Source organism: Dasypus novemcinctus, chromosome 7, assembly GCF_030445035.2.
Source record: "Dasypus novemcinctus isolate mDasNov1 chromosome 7, mDasNov1.1.hap2, whole genome shotgun sequence".
Classification (NCBI taxonomy): domain Eukaryota; kingdom Metazoa; phylum Chordata; class Mammalia; order Cingulata; family Dasypodidae; genus Dasypus; species Dasypus novemcinctus.
In genome coordinates this window covers 15662294-15679329 of record NC_080679.1, presented here as the reverse complement: position 1 = coordinate 15679329, position 17036 = coordinate 15662294, and the positions used below count along the sequence as shown (strand labels likewise).

Sequence of the window (17036 nt, the reverse complement as noted above, 5' to 3'; positions counted from 1 at the left end):
GTAGACAATCTAGAAATTGTTTTGTCTATAGGTATACATGATGATACCTACCTGCTCTCTTTCTAGGGTCATTCAGCCGAAATCATCTCCTTGTCCTTTAATATGTCAGGAAACAGAATCATCACAGGCTCTTTTGATCATACGGTTGCAGTGTGGGACGCTGATACTGGAAGGTATTCTTGATTTTTTAGCCTGGATTAGGGTGCTAAGAAGATGCTCTTTGTTATTTATTAGCTAAACTTTGTATAGTTACTCTGCTTGGGGTTCCATAGGAATATGACACAATGAAAATATAATTCTTTCTTTATGGATATTTCTGAGTCACAAAAATATGCTCTTCTAGGGATACTGAGTGAATAATGCCAAACATTAGCATGAAAGGGAGATGTTGGGAACAGCATGGTTATATAGCTTGATTATTTAGTCCTTGTGCTTTATAATCAAATTTCAGTGGACTGCCATTGTGGTAGGCATAGATATCGTGAAACAATGAAGTTCATAGCTAATTTCCCAAATTTAATTCAGTCCAAAACTTCAATTACCCTCCTAATGATTTTTGGCCCTAGTTGCTAAGAAGTTAACTAAATTGGACTATTTGTGTTATAAATCTCAACTCTTGGACATGTCTGCATTTTGATAGAGGGGCTAATTATCAAGGTAATGACCAAAGTGTATGTAACAAGAAGTGAGCAAGAAGCAAGGGCCTGGCAGACATTTGACAGGTAGATCCTGATCAACTGGAGGCTCATTCATCTGGTGTAATAATACTTCCATAATTTCATATAACATTATTTTTTTAGCTATTCCTTTCTGAAGTATTAGATCTTCATAATATTATCTCAAAATTTAAATACATTTTTGTTGAACTAAAAAGTAGCCCACTTGACTTTTGGACTGTGGTAGGTTCCTTTTGTTTTGCCATTAAAGGTCTTATTTTGTAAAAACCTAAATCTAGATTAGTTTACTTTGATAGGCTTGACCTCAATATTTTTATGCATAACCTGAAGTAAGGTATTTTCACCAATTTTAATTATTTCCATTTTGTAGGAAAGTGTATACCTTAATTGGTCATTGTGCTGAGATTAGCAGTGCATTATTCAACTGGGATTGCTCTCTAATATTAACTGGCTCTATGGACAAAACCTGCATGGTGAGCTAAAGAAATATATTTGTTTTACAAGCCTTGTTCCTATCCTTTTTTTACTGAACAATCATATTCACTGTAATATTAACAGATTTCAAAGGTGCAGTAAAATTAAAATGTTAATTTAGAAATAAGCATTGGTAGATGTTTTTATTTCTAGTTTCTGAAGGGATTATGATATAGTAAAGCAATTTTAATGGGCTCAAATTTATTTAACGATCTTACTTTAGAAGCATGTTATTTTTAACATCTGTTTATTTATTAAACTTTGAGTAGAGTGAACCTGAAAGGGTCTCAACATAGTCTCCCTGCCTCTAACTTTTTGTACTCTTTTTAAAAAATGCTTAATAAGAGCCTGTGCTCTGGAATTATTATTTGTTTGATGTCAAATGTCTTATAATTTATTCTTTTCATTTTCTGGCATTAAAGTTTCTCATCAAGCCCTTTTCATTTGATATTCTTCATGTAAAATTAGGACCCCTCTGCTCCAATCAGCAAGGCATATGCCCTTTGAGATTTTTTTCCTAAGGTAGGGGGAGACTTGCACTAACCCATTCTAAATGTCTGACTTTGGTTTTCTGTATGATCAAAGTGTGTTTTATGTAGAGGGTTGGCTGTGGTCTCTGGTTAGGAATCAAGGTGAAACTAACTGAACACACAAGAATTATGTATCTGATTTTGGTAAAGTTATTTACCTAGGCAGAAGCATATCATAAAGACTACTTCTGGCTATCTTTGCACTTTAGACTGGGAATTGTGTCTTTTTAAAATTGCAGTTGTGGGATGCTACAAATGGAAAAAGTGTGGCAACCTTAACAGGCCATGATGATGAAATACTAGACAGCTGTTTTGATTACACTGGAAAGCTTATTGCAACTGCTTCAGCTGATGGTATGTGATCTGTTCATACATTTAATTTATGGAGAGATTTATACTTTGCTTGATAAACATGTATCATTCTACACTATGGGTCATCTCCCTGATGACCAACTGTGATAGAAACTTCATCTGCCTCACCTCCATGTTGACCAACTATATCGCTACACTGTGTCTGTATCATACCTTTGGTAACTGTGTATGATGCTATACTACATCTTTTATCTCCTTGATAACTATGTATGATATATTCTGAGCTATCTCCATGAGCAGATATGCTGCCACACTGTGTCTTCCTCATCAGCTTGAGAACCATCAATGGTTCTATAATATGTCTGCACCATGTTCTTGATAATCATGTATGATGTTCCACTATATCTGTAAAATCTCTATGTATTTGGTAAACATATTACATATGATACTATATTAATATGTCATCTTACTTGCCACGTATGATTCTACACTGTGTCTGTGTCATCTTACTGATAATGATATATGAGGCTATTCTGTGTCTTCTCTTTAAAACCCATGAATGATGCTGCACAATGCATGCCATGTGCCTGAATTCCATGAAAACCATATATGACGTCATGCTGTATGTCATCTCGATATTAGGTATGACACTACATTATGTCTGCATCATCTCTCTGATAATGATGTATGAGGATACACCATGTTTACTTTATCTTTCTGATGACCATATATTATGCTATATTGTATTTGTGCCATCACCTTGAAAATTATGTATTATATGTAGTATGCTTTCATCAACTCTTTTAAAGCCAGTTTTCATTCTATACCATATGTGTCATCCCCTTAATGACCAATTACAATACTCTCTGATAGCAATACCTCACACTACACAGTGCCTACACCATCTCCTGGCCACTACATTATGTATGCATCATTTCCCTGATGACAATGTATTGGTATCATCTTCTTGATGTCCATGTATATTAAGAAGATGACCTGTATCATCTTCTTAAAACCATGTATGATGTCACAGTTCCCTGAGTCATCTCCTTGATTGCCACATATGATATTATACTAGCTTTGCATCATATCCTTGGTGACCATGTATGATGCTACACTATGAGACATCTTGATGACAAAGATGTATGATACTACACTATTTTGCATCATCTCCTTTAAAGCCATGTGTAATGCTATATGATGCTTGTATCATCTCAATGATAATCATATATTTTGATATACTATGCATCATATCTTAAAAAAACACTTATGATACTAAAAACTTTAGATACTAAACAAATGCATGACAACCATATATGATGATATACTATGTCTTTGTCATGTCCATTGATAACCACATATGATACTACACTGTGTCTGCATCATCACTTTGATAGCCATGTTTGATGCTGTAGTATGTCTGTATCATTTTCCTGAAGACCACAAATAATGCTACGCTACACCCATATCATCAACCTAGTGACCATGAATAATGGTGCATGGTCTAAAACTACATCATTCCTCTGATGACCATCTATTTTTTTTTGTTTGTTTGTTTCTCTCCCCTTACCACCCCCCCCTCCAGTTGTCTGTTCTCTGTGTCCATTTGCTTTGTGTTCTTGTCTGCTTCTGTTGTTGTCAGCGGCATGGGAATCTGTATTTCTTTTTGTTGCATTATCTTGCTGCGTCAACTCTCCGTGTGTGCGGCGCCATTCCTGGGGAGGCTGTACTTTCTTTCATGCTGGGTGGCTCTCCTTACGGGGCACACTCCTTGTGCGTGGGGCTCCCCTACGCGGGGGGGGGGGGCACCTGTGCGTGGCAGAGCACTCCTTTCGCGCATCAGCACTGCACGTGGGCCAGCTCCACATGGGTCAAGGAGGCCCGGGGTTTGAACTGCGGACCTCCCATGTGGTAGACGGATGCCCTGTCCACTGGGCCAAGTCCGCTTCCCTGATGACCATCTATGATGCTGCGTTGTGTCTGTGTCATACACCTGACTATTATGTTTTAAGTCATGCTATATCATTGTCGTTTTCCTTTAAAACCACATTTGATGCTATATCTTTATCCAATCCTTCATAACTTCATGTATGATACTATATAATGTCTGCATCATTTCCTTGAAATCCACAAAAGATACTAGAATATTTCTACCTTAACTTTCTGAGGAATATGTGTGATATACATTATATCTCCATCACCTCCTTTATGAAAATATGATTCTACACTTATGTCTGGGTCATGTCTTTGAAATCTGATATGACACTACACTTTGTATACATCATCTCCTTTAGTATCATACATGGTGCTTTGTTATGCATTATCTCCATGTAAGCATATATAATGTTACCATGTGTCAACTGTTTGATAACCGTATGTAATATTAAAGTATTTCACCTTGTTAACATCCATTTATTATGCTACACTATGATTGCATCATCTCCCTGACAACCATGTATTATGATGCTACATTATGTCTCTATCATCTTTTATTGGGAGATACTATCATCTCCTTTTATTGGGAGATAACACTACACTAATTTCATATCTCTCTGACAGCCAAATATGATGATACATTATTTCTGTGTCATCTCCCTGATGACCATATATGATATTTAAGCATATCTGCATCTTCTAGCTGAATAAAAGCTGTATTATGCTGTACTGTGTTTTCATCATCTTCATGAAACTACTCATGCTGTTACACTATGCCTTCTTCATGTCCTTATAGAAGGATTATGCTTTACCATGTCTATGACACCTCATACTTAATGTATGATGCTACAATATATGTATCTCATCCCCCTGATGAATATTTTTGATACTACAGCATGTCTTCATCATCTCTTTAATGGCTACTCATGCTTTTACTGTCTGTCTATACTGCTATCTTCTATGTCCTCGCCATGTAAACCATGGATTATACAGTACTATGTCTGTGTCAACTCCTATATAAGTATTATGATGCAATACTATTGTTAAGTTTCTTGATTGCCAATTATGATACTAAACTATGTTTGTGTCTGCTCTCTGACTATCATGTATGATGCTGCAAAACTGTCAGTCAAATCCTTTATGACCATTTATGAGGTTACGCTATGCTTCATCACCTCCCTGAAGGCTCATGATGACGTCATACTATATGTTTATTATCTCCCTGATGCACATCTTTATAATGCTACACTATATCTGTACAATCTCCCTGGTGATCATTTTATGCCACTATGCTGCTACTCTGTCACATCATCTAATGATGACACTCTTTGATTCTATACTATGTCTGCATCATCTCTGAAAAGTGCTTATAACACTATAGATGTGTATGTTATCTTTTGAATGTGTGTAAGATGTATACCTATGCCTCATCCCGTGATGAAATGTATGAGGCTACATTATGACTCTGTCAACATCTTGAGAATCATATTTGATGCTTATAGCAGTTTGATATTATTGTTGAATTCCAAAAAGAAATACTGTATTATGTTTGTAAACCAATCTTTTCCTCTGGGCATATTAGATTATATCAGATTCATAGGTTTACTTAAGTAATTATGTAAACCTCTTATGCCTTTGGTGGGTGGGGACTCACAGATAAAACACATGGCAAAGGCCAGAGTTAGGGGTTTTTGATGTTGGGGTTTGATGCTGAAGCCTTAAGCTGGAACCCTAGGAAGTAAGCTCACAGAGGAAAGAGAAGCAAGCCCCAGGAAGGGAGGAACCCAAAAAAGCCTGAACCCTTGCAGACGTTGGCAGCCATCTTGCTGCAACACGTGAAAGTAGACTTTGGTGAGGGAAATAACTTATGCGTTATGGCCTGGTATCTCTAAAGTCCTACCCCAAATAAATATCCTTTATAAAACCAACCAATTTCTGGTATTTTGCATCAGCATCCCTGTGACTGACTAATACAATACTATACTGTGGTTTATCTCCCTAAGCACCATGTGTGACACTACGCTATGTCTGTACCATCTCCTTGATGACCATGTATGATGGATACTTCCACATATCTGCATCTCTTCATTTCCTTGATAATCATGAACAAGGCTATGCTATATCTGCATCATCTCTTTGATAACCATGTACAATGCTATATCCTGGCCATAACTGTGACCATCATGTATGATACTATAGTATTTCTGCATCATAAACTTGACAGCAGTGGATGGCGTTATAATATATCTGCCTCATCCACTTGATAACCACATATGATGCTACAGTTTCCCAAATCTCCTTGGTAACAATAGATGGTGCTGTGCTACAGCTACCTTCTTGATTACCACTTTTGTTTCTGCACTATTTCTGCATCATCACATTGTTTGCTAGGTATAATGTGTTGTCTCCTTGGAAACTATGCATGATGTTACCCAATGTGTGCCTCATCTCCATGAGAATTACATATGATGTTATACCATATCTTTGTCACCTCCTGGATTACCATATGTTATACTAATGGTATCTGCCTCATCTCACAAATGATCATTCTTGAGGATATACAATGTCTGTCTCACTTCCTAACGATTATGTAATATGCTATATTTCACCAAATTCATCTTCTTGAGAATGACTTCTAATGTTACCATGTTCTTGTTAACTTCTTGAAAACCATATTTTATGCTTTATCAGTGTCACTGCTTTGATGACCCTATTTGATGCTAGAATATGTTTATTTGATCTCTTTGATGACAATGTATTACATTAACTGTATCAATACCATCTCCTGACCACCAAGCAATATATCACATTATGTATGTCATGTAAGTGAAAATAGAATATGATGCTATACTGTGTCTTCATCATCTTTTTCATGTCCATGTATGATACAGCACTATATACGCCTAATGATATTATACTATATATTTGCTTCTCTTGGACAACCATGTGTGATGTGATCCATTGTTCCATCATGTCTTTGATAACCATGTAATAGATATGCTATTGGTCATCTCCATGGTGATCATGCATGATATACACTATATCAGCTGCAGCATCTTGTAAATCACATGTGGTGCTACCCCATGACAATGTGACCTCCTTGAAAACCATAGGTGATACTGTATTTTGGGAAATATTCTTAATGAGCACAAAAGACAAAAGGTAATGCATGAGATCTATATCTCACATAATCTCTTTAACAACCATATATAACTACACACTATATCTTTGTCATCACTTTGAAACATTTATGGTTCTACACTATGTTTATGTCATTACCTTGATAACCATATATGATGATCGTTATACTATACACCATCTCCTTGATAGTCATATATTATGATATACTATGTCTGCATCATCTTTGTCACCACAACTCTGATATTGTTATACTTTGAGTGCATCACCTTGATGTAAGATGTTATCTAAGATTTTTATCTCCTTGCCGACCTCATATTATTCTACAGTGGATATGCATTATCTTTGTTGTTGTTGTTGTTTCACATAGCAATATTCATTTCCATTTCCTCCATATCTTTCCATGGTTTGAGAGCTTATTTCTTTTTTTCCCCAAGATCTCTTTTTTAAAAATGTTACATTAAAAAAAATGAGGTTTCCATATATCCCTCATCCTCCTTCACCCCACCATGTATGATGCTATACTTTGACTAGATGATCTCCTTTATTACTGTGTGTAATGCTATCTTATGTGTCATCTTCTTGATCATTAGAGGTCACGCTACACTATAACAGGGTCATCTCACTGCAAAACATATATGACATGATTCTGTTTTCATCATTTGCTTAATAATCAAGTATGATGTTTTAGTATGCTTAATCTCCCTGATAACAACATATGACACTGCACTCTGTGCTGTATCCTTTACAAGCAGGTATGAAGATATGCAACGTCTCTGTCATTTCCCTGACATCATGTCTGATGGTACATTATGTCTTCTTCATCTCTGTGATGAACACATATAATGCTATACTGGTTCTATACCATTACCTGACAACTCTAAATGATATTTTGCTATGTCTTTATCATCTCTCTGAAGACCACATATGACACTACTCAATGTGAACATCATTTCCCTTACAAACATATGTTTGTATCATTTCCTGATAACCACATATTATCAGGACTTTTTCATTTCTTGACACCACATATGATGTTATACTTTGCATTTTCTACTTGATGCCCTTGATACAATATGCACTATGTCTTCATCATATCAAGTATGAGCCTACACTAGGTTGGGGTCATTTCATTGATAATCATGCATGATGCTATACTATGCTTATCTCCTTGACAGCCATATATAATCCTATATCATGTTTATGTCATCTCCTTAATAAACATGTTCGATGGTATACTATCAGTCATAACCTTGATAACCACTTATGATGATGTATTATATCTGTGCCATCTCTTTGACAACTGCCTATGATAGTGTAATATGTCTGCACCATTACCTTGATATCCATGTGTAGTGCTATATCATGTCTATATTATGTCTGATGACCATGTATGACACTACACTGGGCCTGTCTCTTGACTATGTATGATGGTACTTTATGTCTGTGTCATCTCCTTGATGACCCTTTTGATGCTATATTAAGTCTAATCTTTCTGACTACTCTGACTCTACACTATGTCTGCATCTTCTCCCTGTTGCAACGTATGAAGCTACATTATTCATCATGTCCTTGAGGATCACATATGAGGTTACACTGTGTCTATGTCATCTCCTTGATGATCAGGTATGATGCTATACTATATCCGTGTCATCTCTTTTCTCATCATGTGTGATGCTCTACTGAATAGTGGTCCATGCAAAAAAGACACCCACTGGGTACCTCAGAATGTGGCAGTATTTGGAATAAGCATCTTTGCAAATGTAACTAAGACAAGGATCTCAAGAGGAGATCATCCTGTATTATCTGACAGTACCCTAAATCCAGTGATGGATGTCATAAGAAACAGAAAAGGCGAAACACTAGAGCCACATGGGAGAAGGCCTTGTGAAAATGGAGACAGAGGTAAGAGTTATGCAGCCAGAAGCCAAGCAACTCCTGGAGCTACCAGAAGCTGGAAGATGCAAGGAAGGATTGTCCCTTAGAGTGAGCATAGCCCTGTTGACACCTTGATTTTAGACTTCTGGCCCCAGAAATGTGAGAGAATAAATTTCTGTTGATTTAAGTCACCTAGTTTATGGTCACTTGTTACAGCAGTAGTAGGAAGCAATTACAAATACTATGCATTCATCTTTGATATCCATATATGTATTTTATGCTATGAATCATAGCCATGATGAACACAAATGATGCCACAGTATGTCTACATCATCTCCCTAAGGATGACATTTGATTAAAATATATCTGCACCTTCTTTATGGCAACCACATCCGATGCTACATTATGTTTGTTTCATTCCCCTAATGAGCAGTTATGATGCTATATCATATCTGTGTGAACTTCTTGACAGTCATTTGAGAAAACCAGGCAAAAATGGAATACTTTTCCAGGCATGATTTATTCTTAGTGTGTCTATATTTCTTCTTTGTCTTACTTGCTTTTCAGTGGTCACAAATCCTTTGTATGTACAATCAGATGTAGAACTTTGCTAGTGATTTGTTTAGTTACACAGTATTTCTTTTTTTTTTTAATTGACTTTGTAATAATATTACATTAAAAATATATATATATATGAGGCCCCATTCAACCCCACCACCCCCACCCCACCTCTCCCCGCCCCAGAAACACTCATTCCCATCATCATGACACATCCATTGCATTTGGTAAGTACATCTTTGGGCACCTCTGCACCTCATGGTCAATGGTCCACATCATGGCCCATACTCTCCCCCATTCCATCCAGTGGGCCCTGTGAGGATTTACAATGTCCGGTGATTGCCCCTGAAGCACCATCCAGGGCAGCTCCATGTCCCAAAGACGCCTCCACCTCTCATCTCTTCCTGCCTTTCCCCATACCCATCAGCCACCATGTCCACTTTTCCCAATCCAATGCCACCTTTTCTATGTGGACATTGGATTGGTTGTGTCCATTGCACCTCTATGTCAAGAGGAGGCTCAGATTCCACATGGATGCTGGATGCAATCCTCCCACTTTCAGCTGTAATCACTCTAGGCTCCATGGTGTGGTGGTTGTCCTTCTTCAACTCCATCTTAGCTGAGTGTGGTGAGTATTTCTTTCTTTCTTGCCTCCTTTTTCAAAATTACATTTGCATGCTTGCTCTCTTACTCACTAAGACTTTTCAGAGGTGATTCTTGGATCATACATACAAGTCCTTTTTGTGTTCTGGAAGCAAAACCCCTGAGTCTAAAGAATTTTATTTTTCAAAGTAACTGTTTACTTTTTCATCTTCTCACAGATCTTGGCTTTTAAAAGTAACCCCTTAATTGTAATTAATCCAAACTCTTCATTTTGAATATCTTCTCGTTGATAGAAAAAAATTAATCCAGCAAATATGTATTAAGTATTTACTATGTGCCAGGAATTGTTTTAGGAACATTGGATAAATCAGTGAACTAAAAAATGAGACATAAATCTCTGCCCTTGTGGTTCTGTATTATGGAGAGGGAGACAGATAATAAATATCATCATATATGTAGATTTTATAGGATATTAGAAATTGATCACTGCTACAGGGGAGAAACTTGGAAGAGCAGGGGTCAGGATGCAGAGGGATGAATAAGAATGAAATACAAGCTCAATTCTTCATTTTGTGTTCCCTATCATCGGCTTTTTGCCCCTACTGCAATTTTATTCTTTCCTAGTTCAAAGAAACACCATTTCTAAAACTAATTTTTTAAAATGTATTTTGTAAGCCTCTTCTCATTCTGTGCTTCAGGCTTCAGCCTTGATGTTTAGACCAAAATTTTTATTGATCTCTAGTCTTTGATCTTCATTTCATTATTAAAGTGTATCTCATTCAACAGAGTTAGTTACCTGCACAGTTCTGTTTTTTTTATATACAACTCTTTTCTTCCTCATTGGAATTATTCTCAAGGCTGAATTTTGTGTGTATGTGTGTGTCCTTAATCTTATTGAACCTTCTTATTTTATTACTGAAGTTCTGGCATATTATTTCTGTGTTTTCTGAAATTTGAACCTATGCTTAAAGTATGATCAGGATATTATCTTTCATGTTATTAGCAAACACTTAACACAAGTTGGTTGCTTCATTTAAGGCTTTTGAAACATCGAATTGAGTAGCAAGTTTTATATTTTTAATCACATTCATTCCAAAATAGCCATTCTTGTCATTGTGCCTGCTGCCTCCTAAGGTTTGCTGTATCAGAGAGATAACTAAAGCATTTAAAAGATATTTTGCTTCTCTCTGAATGAAAATTAATTGAAATTCCCTACCCTTGCTATATTTCACCTGCATGACCTTTTATAATTTGCATTAAGAGAACGCCTGTCATCTGGCCAGGTGAACTGTAACTTCTTTCTGACAATACTTTCACTTACTGCTGTTTTTCTCCTTCCTTAATTCTAAGGAAAGATACATACTGCTTCTTTGAGTCAAACACCCATCACACATCATCCACCCATGTGCCCATCCATTCTGCATCTATTTATTGTCTGTTATGTGCCTGGCACACTTCTAGGCACTGGGGATGTAGGAGAGAACATTCTATTTGTCCTTTCTGTTGGAAAGTGCTCCCTGGCACCTGGGCTTTGAGTAGCAGGCCTCCTGTGCACCCCTGTGACGTAGACGCACCCCTGATGTGATGGGAGAGTCTCTTGAAACTTATTTTGATTCCTTCTCTCCCTTCAAAAATCATTTTTTTCTATCTAGATTTCCCTCTCCCTCTTTTCTTTGTAGGAACCCATTAGGTCTCCTAATAATTTCAGGCTAGAGATACTCTTCTAAAGCCTGGATCATTTTTACCCTCCTCTCCCGACATGGGATCAGTTTGTATTTAGAGTATTTAGTAGTGGCTGGTTCTCACCTCAGGCAAGAAGACACTCTTAGCGCAGAGCTTGCAAGTCAGTGAGATAGACAGCTAATTTAAGGTCTGTGGTTCACAGTTCTGTATCTCAGATATATTCAGATATTGTGAAATTTATGTAAGATTTCTCCTCCCCCCTCTCAAAAAGGAACAGGAAGAGTTTTCAGTGCAGCCACAAGAAAGTGCATTACCAAATTGGAAGGCCATGAAGGTGAAATTTCAAAGGTGAGTTGCGTTCACATTCAGAGAGGTTTATTTACTTTCAAAAGAGAAACAGCACATTTAATATAAGAGATCTATTATTTAATAACTTCCTTGTTGGAACTCAGGTACTAAGGTTTGTTCAATTAGCTCATTCTTTCTAGGAAACAGCTAAAGACTTAATTATTATGTTTTCAAACGCAGTATGGTAAATTGTTTCTAAAACCTTCTAATAAATATAAAACAGTATTCTCTTTGGCCATCAGCAAAGAATTTAGTAAGTGAAAATAGTTATTAAAGCAATTTAAGGAGCTTATGAAGCGCTTTCCTGATTCTACACAGAAGTTTGCATTATGCAAAATCATGCTGTGCGGCAAGTAGAAAGGATTCTGTAAATTAGATGCACTTGAGGAAGTACTTTCTGGAAATATTTAATGCTTAAAGAATAAAAATGACCGTTTTGAAACTTCAGAGGTGCACGTGGGATTCCTTACGACCCCTCCGCAGAAGCTTGCCCACAGAGCAGGACCGTTCAATCAGTGACTACGTGTAGATGTGTCTTCGCAACAGTTTAGTGTCAGCTGGGGCCTGATGACTCTCCCCGCCCAGCTCGCCGCCTCCCCTGGCCTCACGTGATTAAATTCGCCCTTCCTCGTGAAGGATCAGCTCCCTGCTTTCGGGTCTCTGAAGGCTCCATTCAGCCCCGGCTGCCCCGTGCTGCGTTCTCGCCCTTCCCGCCTTCGCTCACAGTGCTGGCGGCCATCACCCTCTGGTGGCCTCCAGGGCGGCGGCAGGGCCGGTGCCAGGGCCTTGCAGGCAGATCTTCACAGGCTGGGAGGCTGGACTGGGGGTGGCGAGGGGAGGGAGTGGAAACCCTGCTGAGAGGGAGGCTGGACCCTGTGTCGGAGTGGCCAGCTAACTACCGACACAGCTGATGTAGCCCACTAGAGCTCTCTGAGCTCTCAGACCCCATGTTACTTCATTTTATGCAGGTCAGGTGAGCTAACCAGCGTATTTATTGAATTGCAATTTGATAATGACATTTCTTTGGGACACAAAGCTAAGGTATTCACCCATTCGCTCATTCATTTATTCATTCACTCATTCAACAAAATAGTTTTTGAGCATGTCCTCTATGCTAGCCTTGCCCTCATCGAACCTACAGCCACGGGGGAAGTGACCCAAATCATTGTCTTCTGATGATTTAGACAGGGATGGAAGGATGATGCCCACAGGAACGGATGATTGACAGGTTCCTTTGCTGCTGAGGTAGCAGTTGGCAACGCCTGGTATGTGGGAGACCCTCTAAAAGTATTTATAGAAAGTGTTGTATTTTGGGTAGCAGTAGCTAGAAAAGTCCCTCTTGTGGGCCCTGACATTCACTTATTCTGTGACACAGATAGAAGAGATACCTGGCTTTTTTTTGAGATACAGGGGCCAGGGATTGAACCCAGGACCTCATATGTGGGAAGCTGGGGCTCAACCACTGAGTAACATCACTTTCTCTGAGTTGGTTTGTTTTGCTTGTTGGTTTTTGTTTTTGCTTTGTTTTTCCAGGAGGCAACAGAAACTGAACCTGGGGACTTCCATGTCAGAGTTGGGCACTCAGTGGCTTGAGCCATGTCCACTCCCTGGCTGTTTTTGATTACAGGGCAGCCAGTTGCAGCAGTGACACTGAGTTGGCGCTCTTCTCCACACCCACACCAGCACTCTGCCTCTTTATTTTTTATTTTTGGTGCATGGAGAAGGACATGGCGAGGCATCGGGGTGATTGGTCTTTTTCCTTAGGATGGTGAGGGGGGTTGATAATTAAACTTTTCTGCTAAGATATTCATTTTTATTATTAGTCCCTGTAATATTTTTCCCATCACAAAGAAACTCTTCTGTGTAAGAATAAATTCCAAGCAGGGAAGGCGATGAGTGTTTAGTAATGTCCTCTTTGTGCTGATTAAAAATGTATTGGGAATCATCACACAAACCTGGAGTTAATAAAATCCTGCAAATGCTTTTTCGTCTTCCTTCCTCTCTTGCAGATTTCTTTCAACCCCCAAGGAAATCGCCTTCTAACTGGCAGCTCTGACAAAACAGCTAGAATCTGGGATGCTCACACCGGCCAGTGCCTCCAGGTTCTGGAGGGGCACACTGATGAGATCTTTTCATGTGCTTTCAACTATAAAGGCAACATAATCATCACAGGTATGGGAGAAATAAGCACCATTGAGGCAGTGGTCCTTTTCGGTTGATTATTGGAGTTCCCCAGCTGAATACCAAAGGAAGTCACCCCCATTCCACCCCTTTTCCCAGGCCCCTGGCTCATCTTGGCACGCCATTCTGTTTCCATTATTTAATTTTAGTTGTATCACGGACTTGCCAGAGTGAGCTCTGCCACTGACTATAAGGCTCCATGAGCTTTGAATTTTAGTTGTCTCTCTTCTGGTTACTGTGTTTCCCCAAGTGTCCTCCATTCATAGGTTGATTATTCAATTGATGTCAGCAAGCATTTGTACCTTAAACAATTCAGAACCAGAGTTCCCCACAGCTGGGTTTATAGCCCACACGAGATTTATTCTTTGACTGAAGTTCTTTTCTCCTTGGATGTCTCCTGCTAACACACTAGGATTTGGGGGAGAGGGAATGTGTTGACCATTCTGCCAATTACTGTGAATCAGTCATATTAGCAACATTTTATAAGAACTGCTATGAGAGCAGGTTAATTTAGCTTGTGGAAAGGGGAGAAAAATGACCAAAGAGTAGTATGTTACCCTGGCGCTTCTCGGTAGGCCTTGGTGGGGCCGTGATGTTGCACTTGGTGTAGCAGGGCTGCCTTAGGAGGGCCCAGAAGACTGAACCTGCCTACTTCTCAGTGATTCTCACTGTGCTGAGTAGATTTAAAAGTGCTGAACTGGTCTGATAAGTGAAGTGTCATATTGTTTGGTACATCCTCAAAGTTGCCTTCATATATTGGTTCATTAGGTAACTTCCTAGTCATATGATTTCAGGAGTCCTGAGCATAATTTTTTCCTTTTGTCCTAAAATACCTCCCCTTTCTTGTTTATTTATGGATAAATTCTAAAATTAGAAATTACTTTCTTAGGCTTAGGATTTTCAAGTGTTGTTAAAATGTAGGTACTCCTGAAACACTATCATAGGAAAGCGTACGGCTTGCGGTGAGCACATAGATCAAATTCTTTCCTGCAGTGAGAAAAGACGTGGAGGCTGTGATAGATGACATGGGATGCTGTTGCAGGGCGCTGCTGCCAAATCAGGAAAACTGAAAATGCTGCTGAGATGTTAGAGAACCAGCCTTTCCTTGTCCATGTGTTTCATGTTAGTCCAGCTGCAATAAATCTCCCCTCAGCCAATTTTCACAGAAGACCTTGGGGAGTTTAGGGAAAGAATATTAATTGTCTGTGCCTTGTTTTTTGGGCTGGCACTTAAATTCCTGTACTTTTTAAAGATCTTATTGATTTATTTCATGTATCCTGATGCACCAAAGTGCTAAATACTGACCCATTGGACAACAGTTTATTAGAATGAGGGTGGCATTTCTGTCCTGCCATTAGCAGAGCAATCACTTTGTTTGGATTGGTCTACTCCAGTGTGATTAACTGCATGAATTTTTTAGTGGACTGTCTGTGGTTGGGTTTAGAATCACAAGCTAGTGATCATACATATATTTATAAAACATGAGGTGCCTTTTGGCGGGGCATGCAGTTTTCACAGGCTTTCCCTATCCAGCTAGCTCTTGCCCTCCTTATGTTAACATCATGTGCCCGACCCCTGAAGGTTAGGGAACCAGCGAGACCCAGACCTGCTCCACTCCAGGCTTGTCATTTCCGTGGATGGTCCATGAGTGGTGCCCCCTGGAGGTGTGTATCAGGGCTGCCTTGGAAGAGGGTCTGTCGTGGTGGTAGAGAGGGTTGGGAGGGTGCACACTTGATTTGGCTGTGGATGAGAAAAATCTTTCAACAGTTTGCAGTGTTCCGAAGTGGAGGATGCCACCTTCTAACAAAGTGAATCCCCCAAAGCTGGAGATATTCAAATTCACCCTACTCCCAGTTGGTGGCCATGTTTCAGGGTGGGCAGAGGGGTTCATTGGAAGGGGATGAGATCGTTTGGATGGCTTAATTGTTAGGTCCATTCATTCTAAGCTGCCATGAGTTGTGCTAGTGTAAGGAGGACAGGAATTGTCCAATTTAAGACTGGCTGAAATCAGGCAAAAAAAAGAAAATCACTACTTCAAAAAAATGCCCCACCTGCTGAGGTGCTCTGCAGCCAGGGGCTGAGAATATGGCTCATTTAGCACATTAGTGATTGGCAATGACCCAAAAAAGAGAAGTGAATGAAAATTAAGGAAACATAACTTTGTGTAATTTGCTTTATTAGGCAGCAAGGATAATACCTGTAGGATATGGCGATGACCAAAGGAAGCATTGCTGGCCATGGTGATCAAGACGCTGAGCTTCTCAGATAGCAAACGCACCATTTTTATACTTCATATGTTTTGTTTATTTCACTAATTGGCTTATATACATGCTCTGTCCCTAGCTTCACAAGGACGACCATTAAAACTGATGAAGGTATATGGTTTCTTGTATCTTTTTTTAATGGGAGGACAGCATAAAATATAATTGGGTGAACATCATGGTTATGTCAGTTTTGTTTTATTTTTTTAAAGATATGAATAGGCATTTTCAGGGGTTGGAGTTGTCCTGGGTGGTGCTGCAGGGACAGTTACTGGACATTGTATGTCCTCCCATGGCCCACTGGGTGGACTGTGGGAGAGTGAGGGCTATGGTGTGGACCATTGACCATGAGTGCAGTGGTGCTCAGAGATGTGTTCACCAAGTGCGATGAATGTCTCATGATGATGGAGGAGGTTGTTGTTATGGGGGGAGGAGTGGGATGAGGGTGGTAGGGGGTA

General features: G+C 39.1%; 1 protein-coding gene across 2 annotated transcripts in view; it reads left to right on the top strand.

Moving 5' to 3' along the window:
* The window catches only part of DAW1 (dynein assembly factor with WD repeats 1), a 56502-nt gene extending 39807 nt beyond the window's left edge, over positions 1-16695 (top strand). For both annotated transcript variants that reach the window (XM_058299990.2, XM_071216093.1), the window contains exons 8-13: positions 67-173; positions 1048-1150; positions 1921-2035; positions 12060-12136; positions 14146-14308; positions 16499-16695. In XM_058299990.2, the coding sequence (XP_058155973.2) occupies positions 67-173; positions 1048-1150; positions 1921-2035; positions 12060-12136; positions 14146-14308; positions 16499-16533 (600 nt within the window). In that variant the 3' untranslated portion in view covers positions 16534-16695. The remainder of the gene's footprint in view (positions 1-66; positions 174-1047; positions 1151-1920; positions 2036-12059; positions 12137-14145; positions 14309-16498) is intronic.
* The last annotated feature ends 341 nt before the right edge of the window (positions 16696-17036 follow it).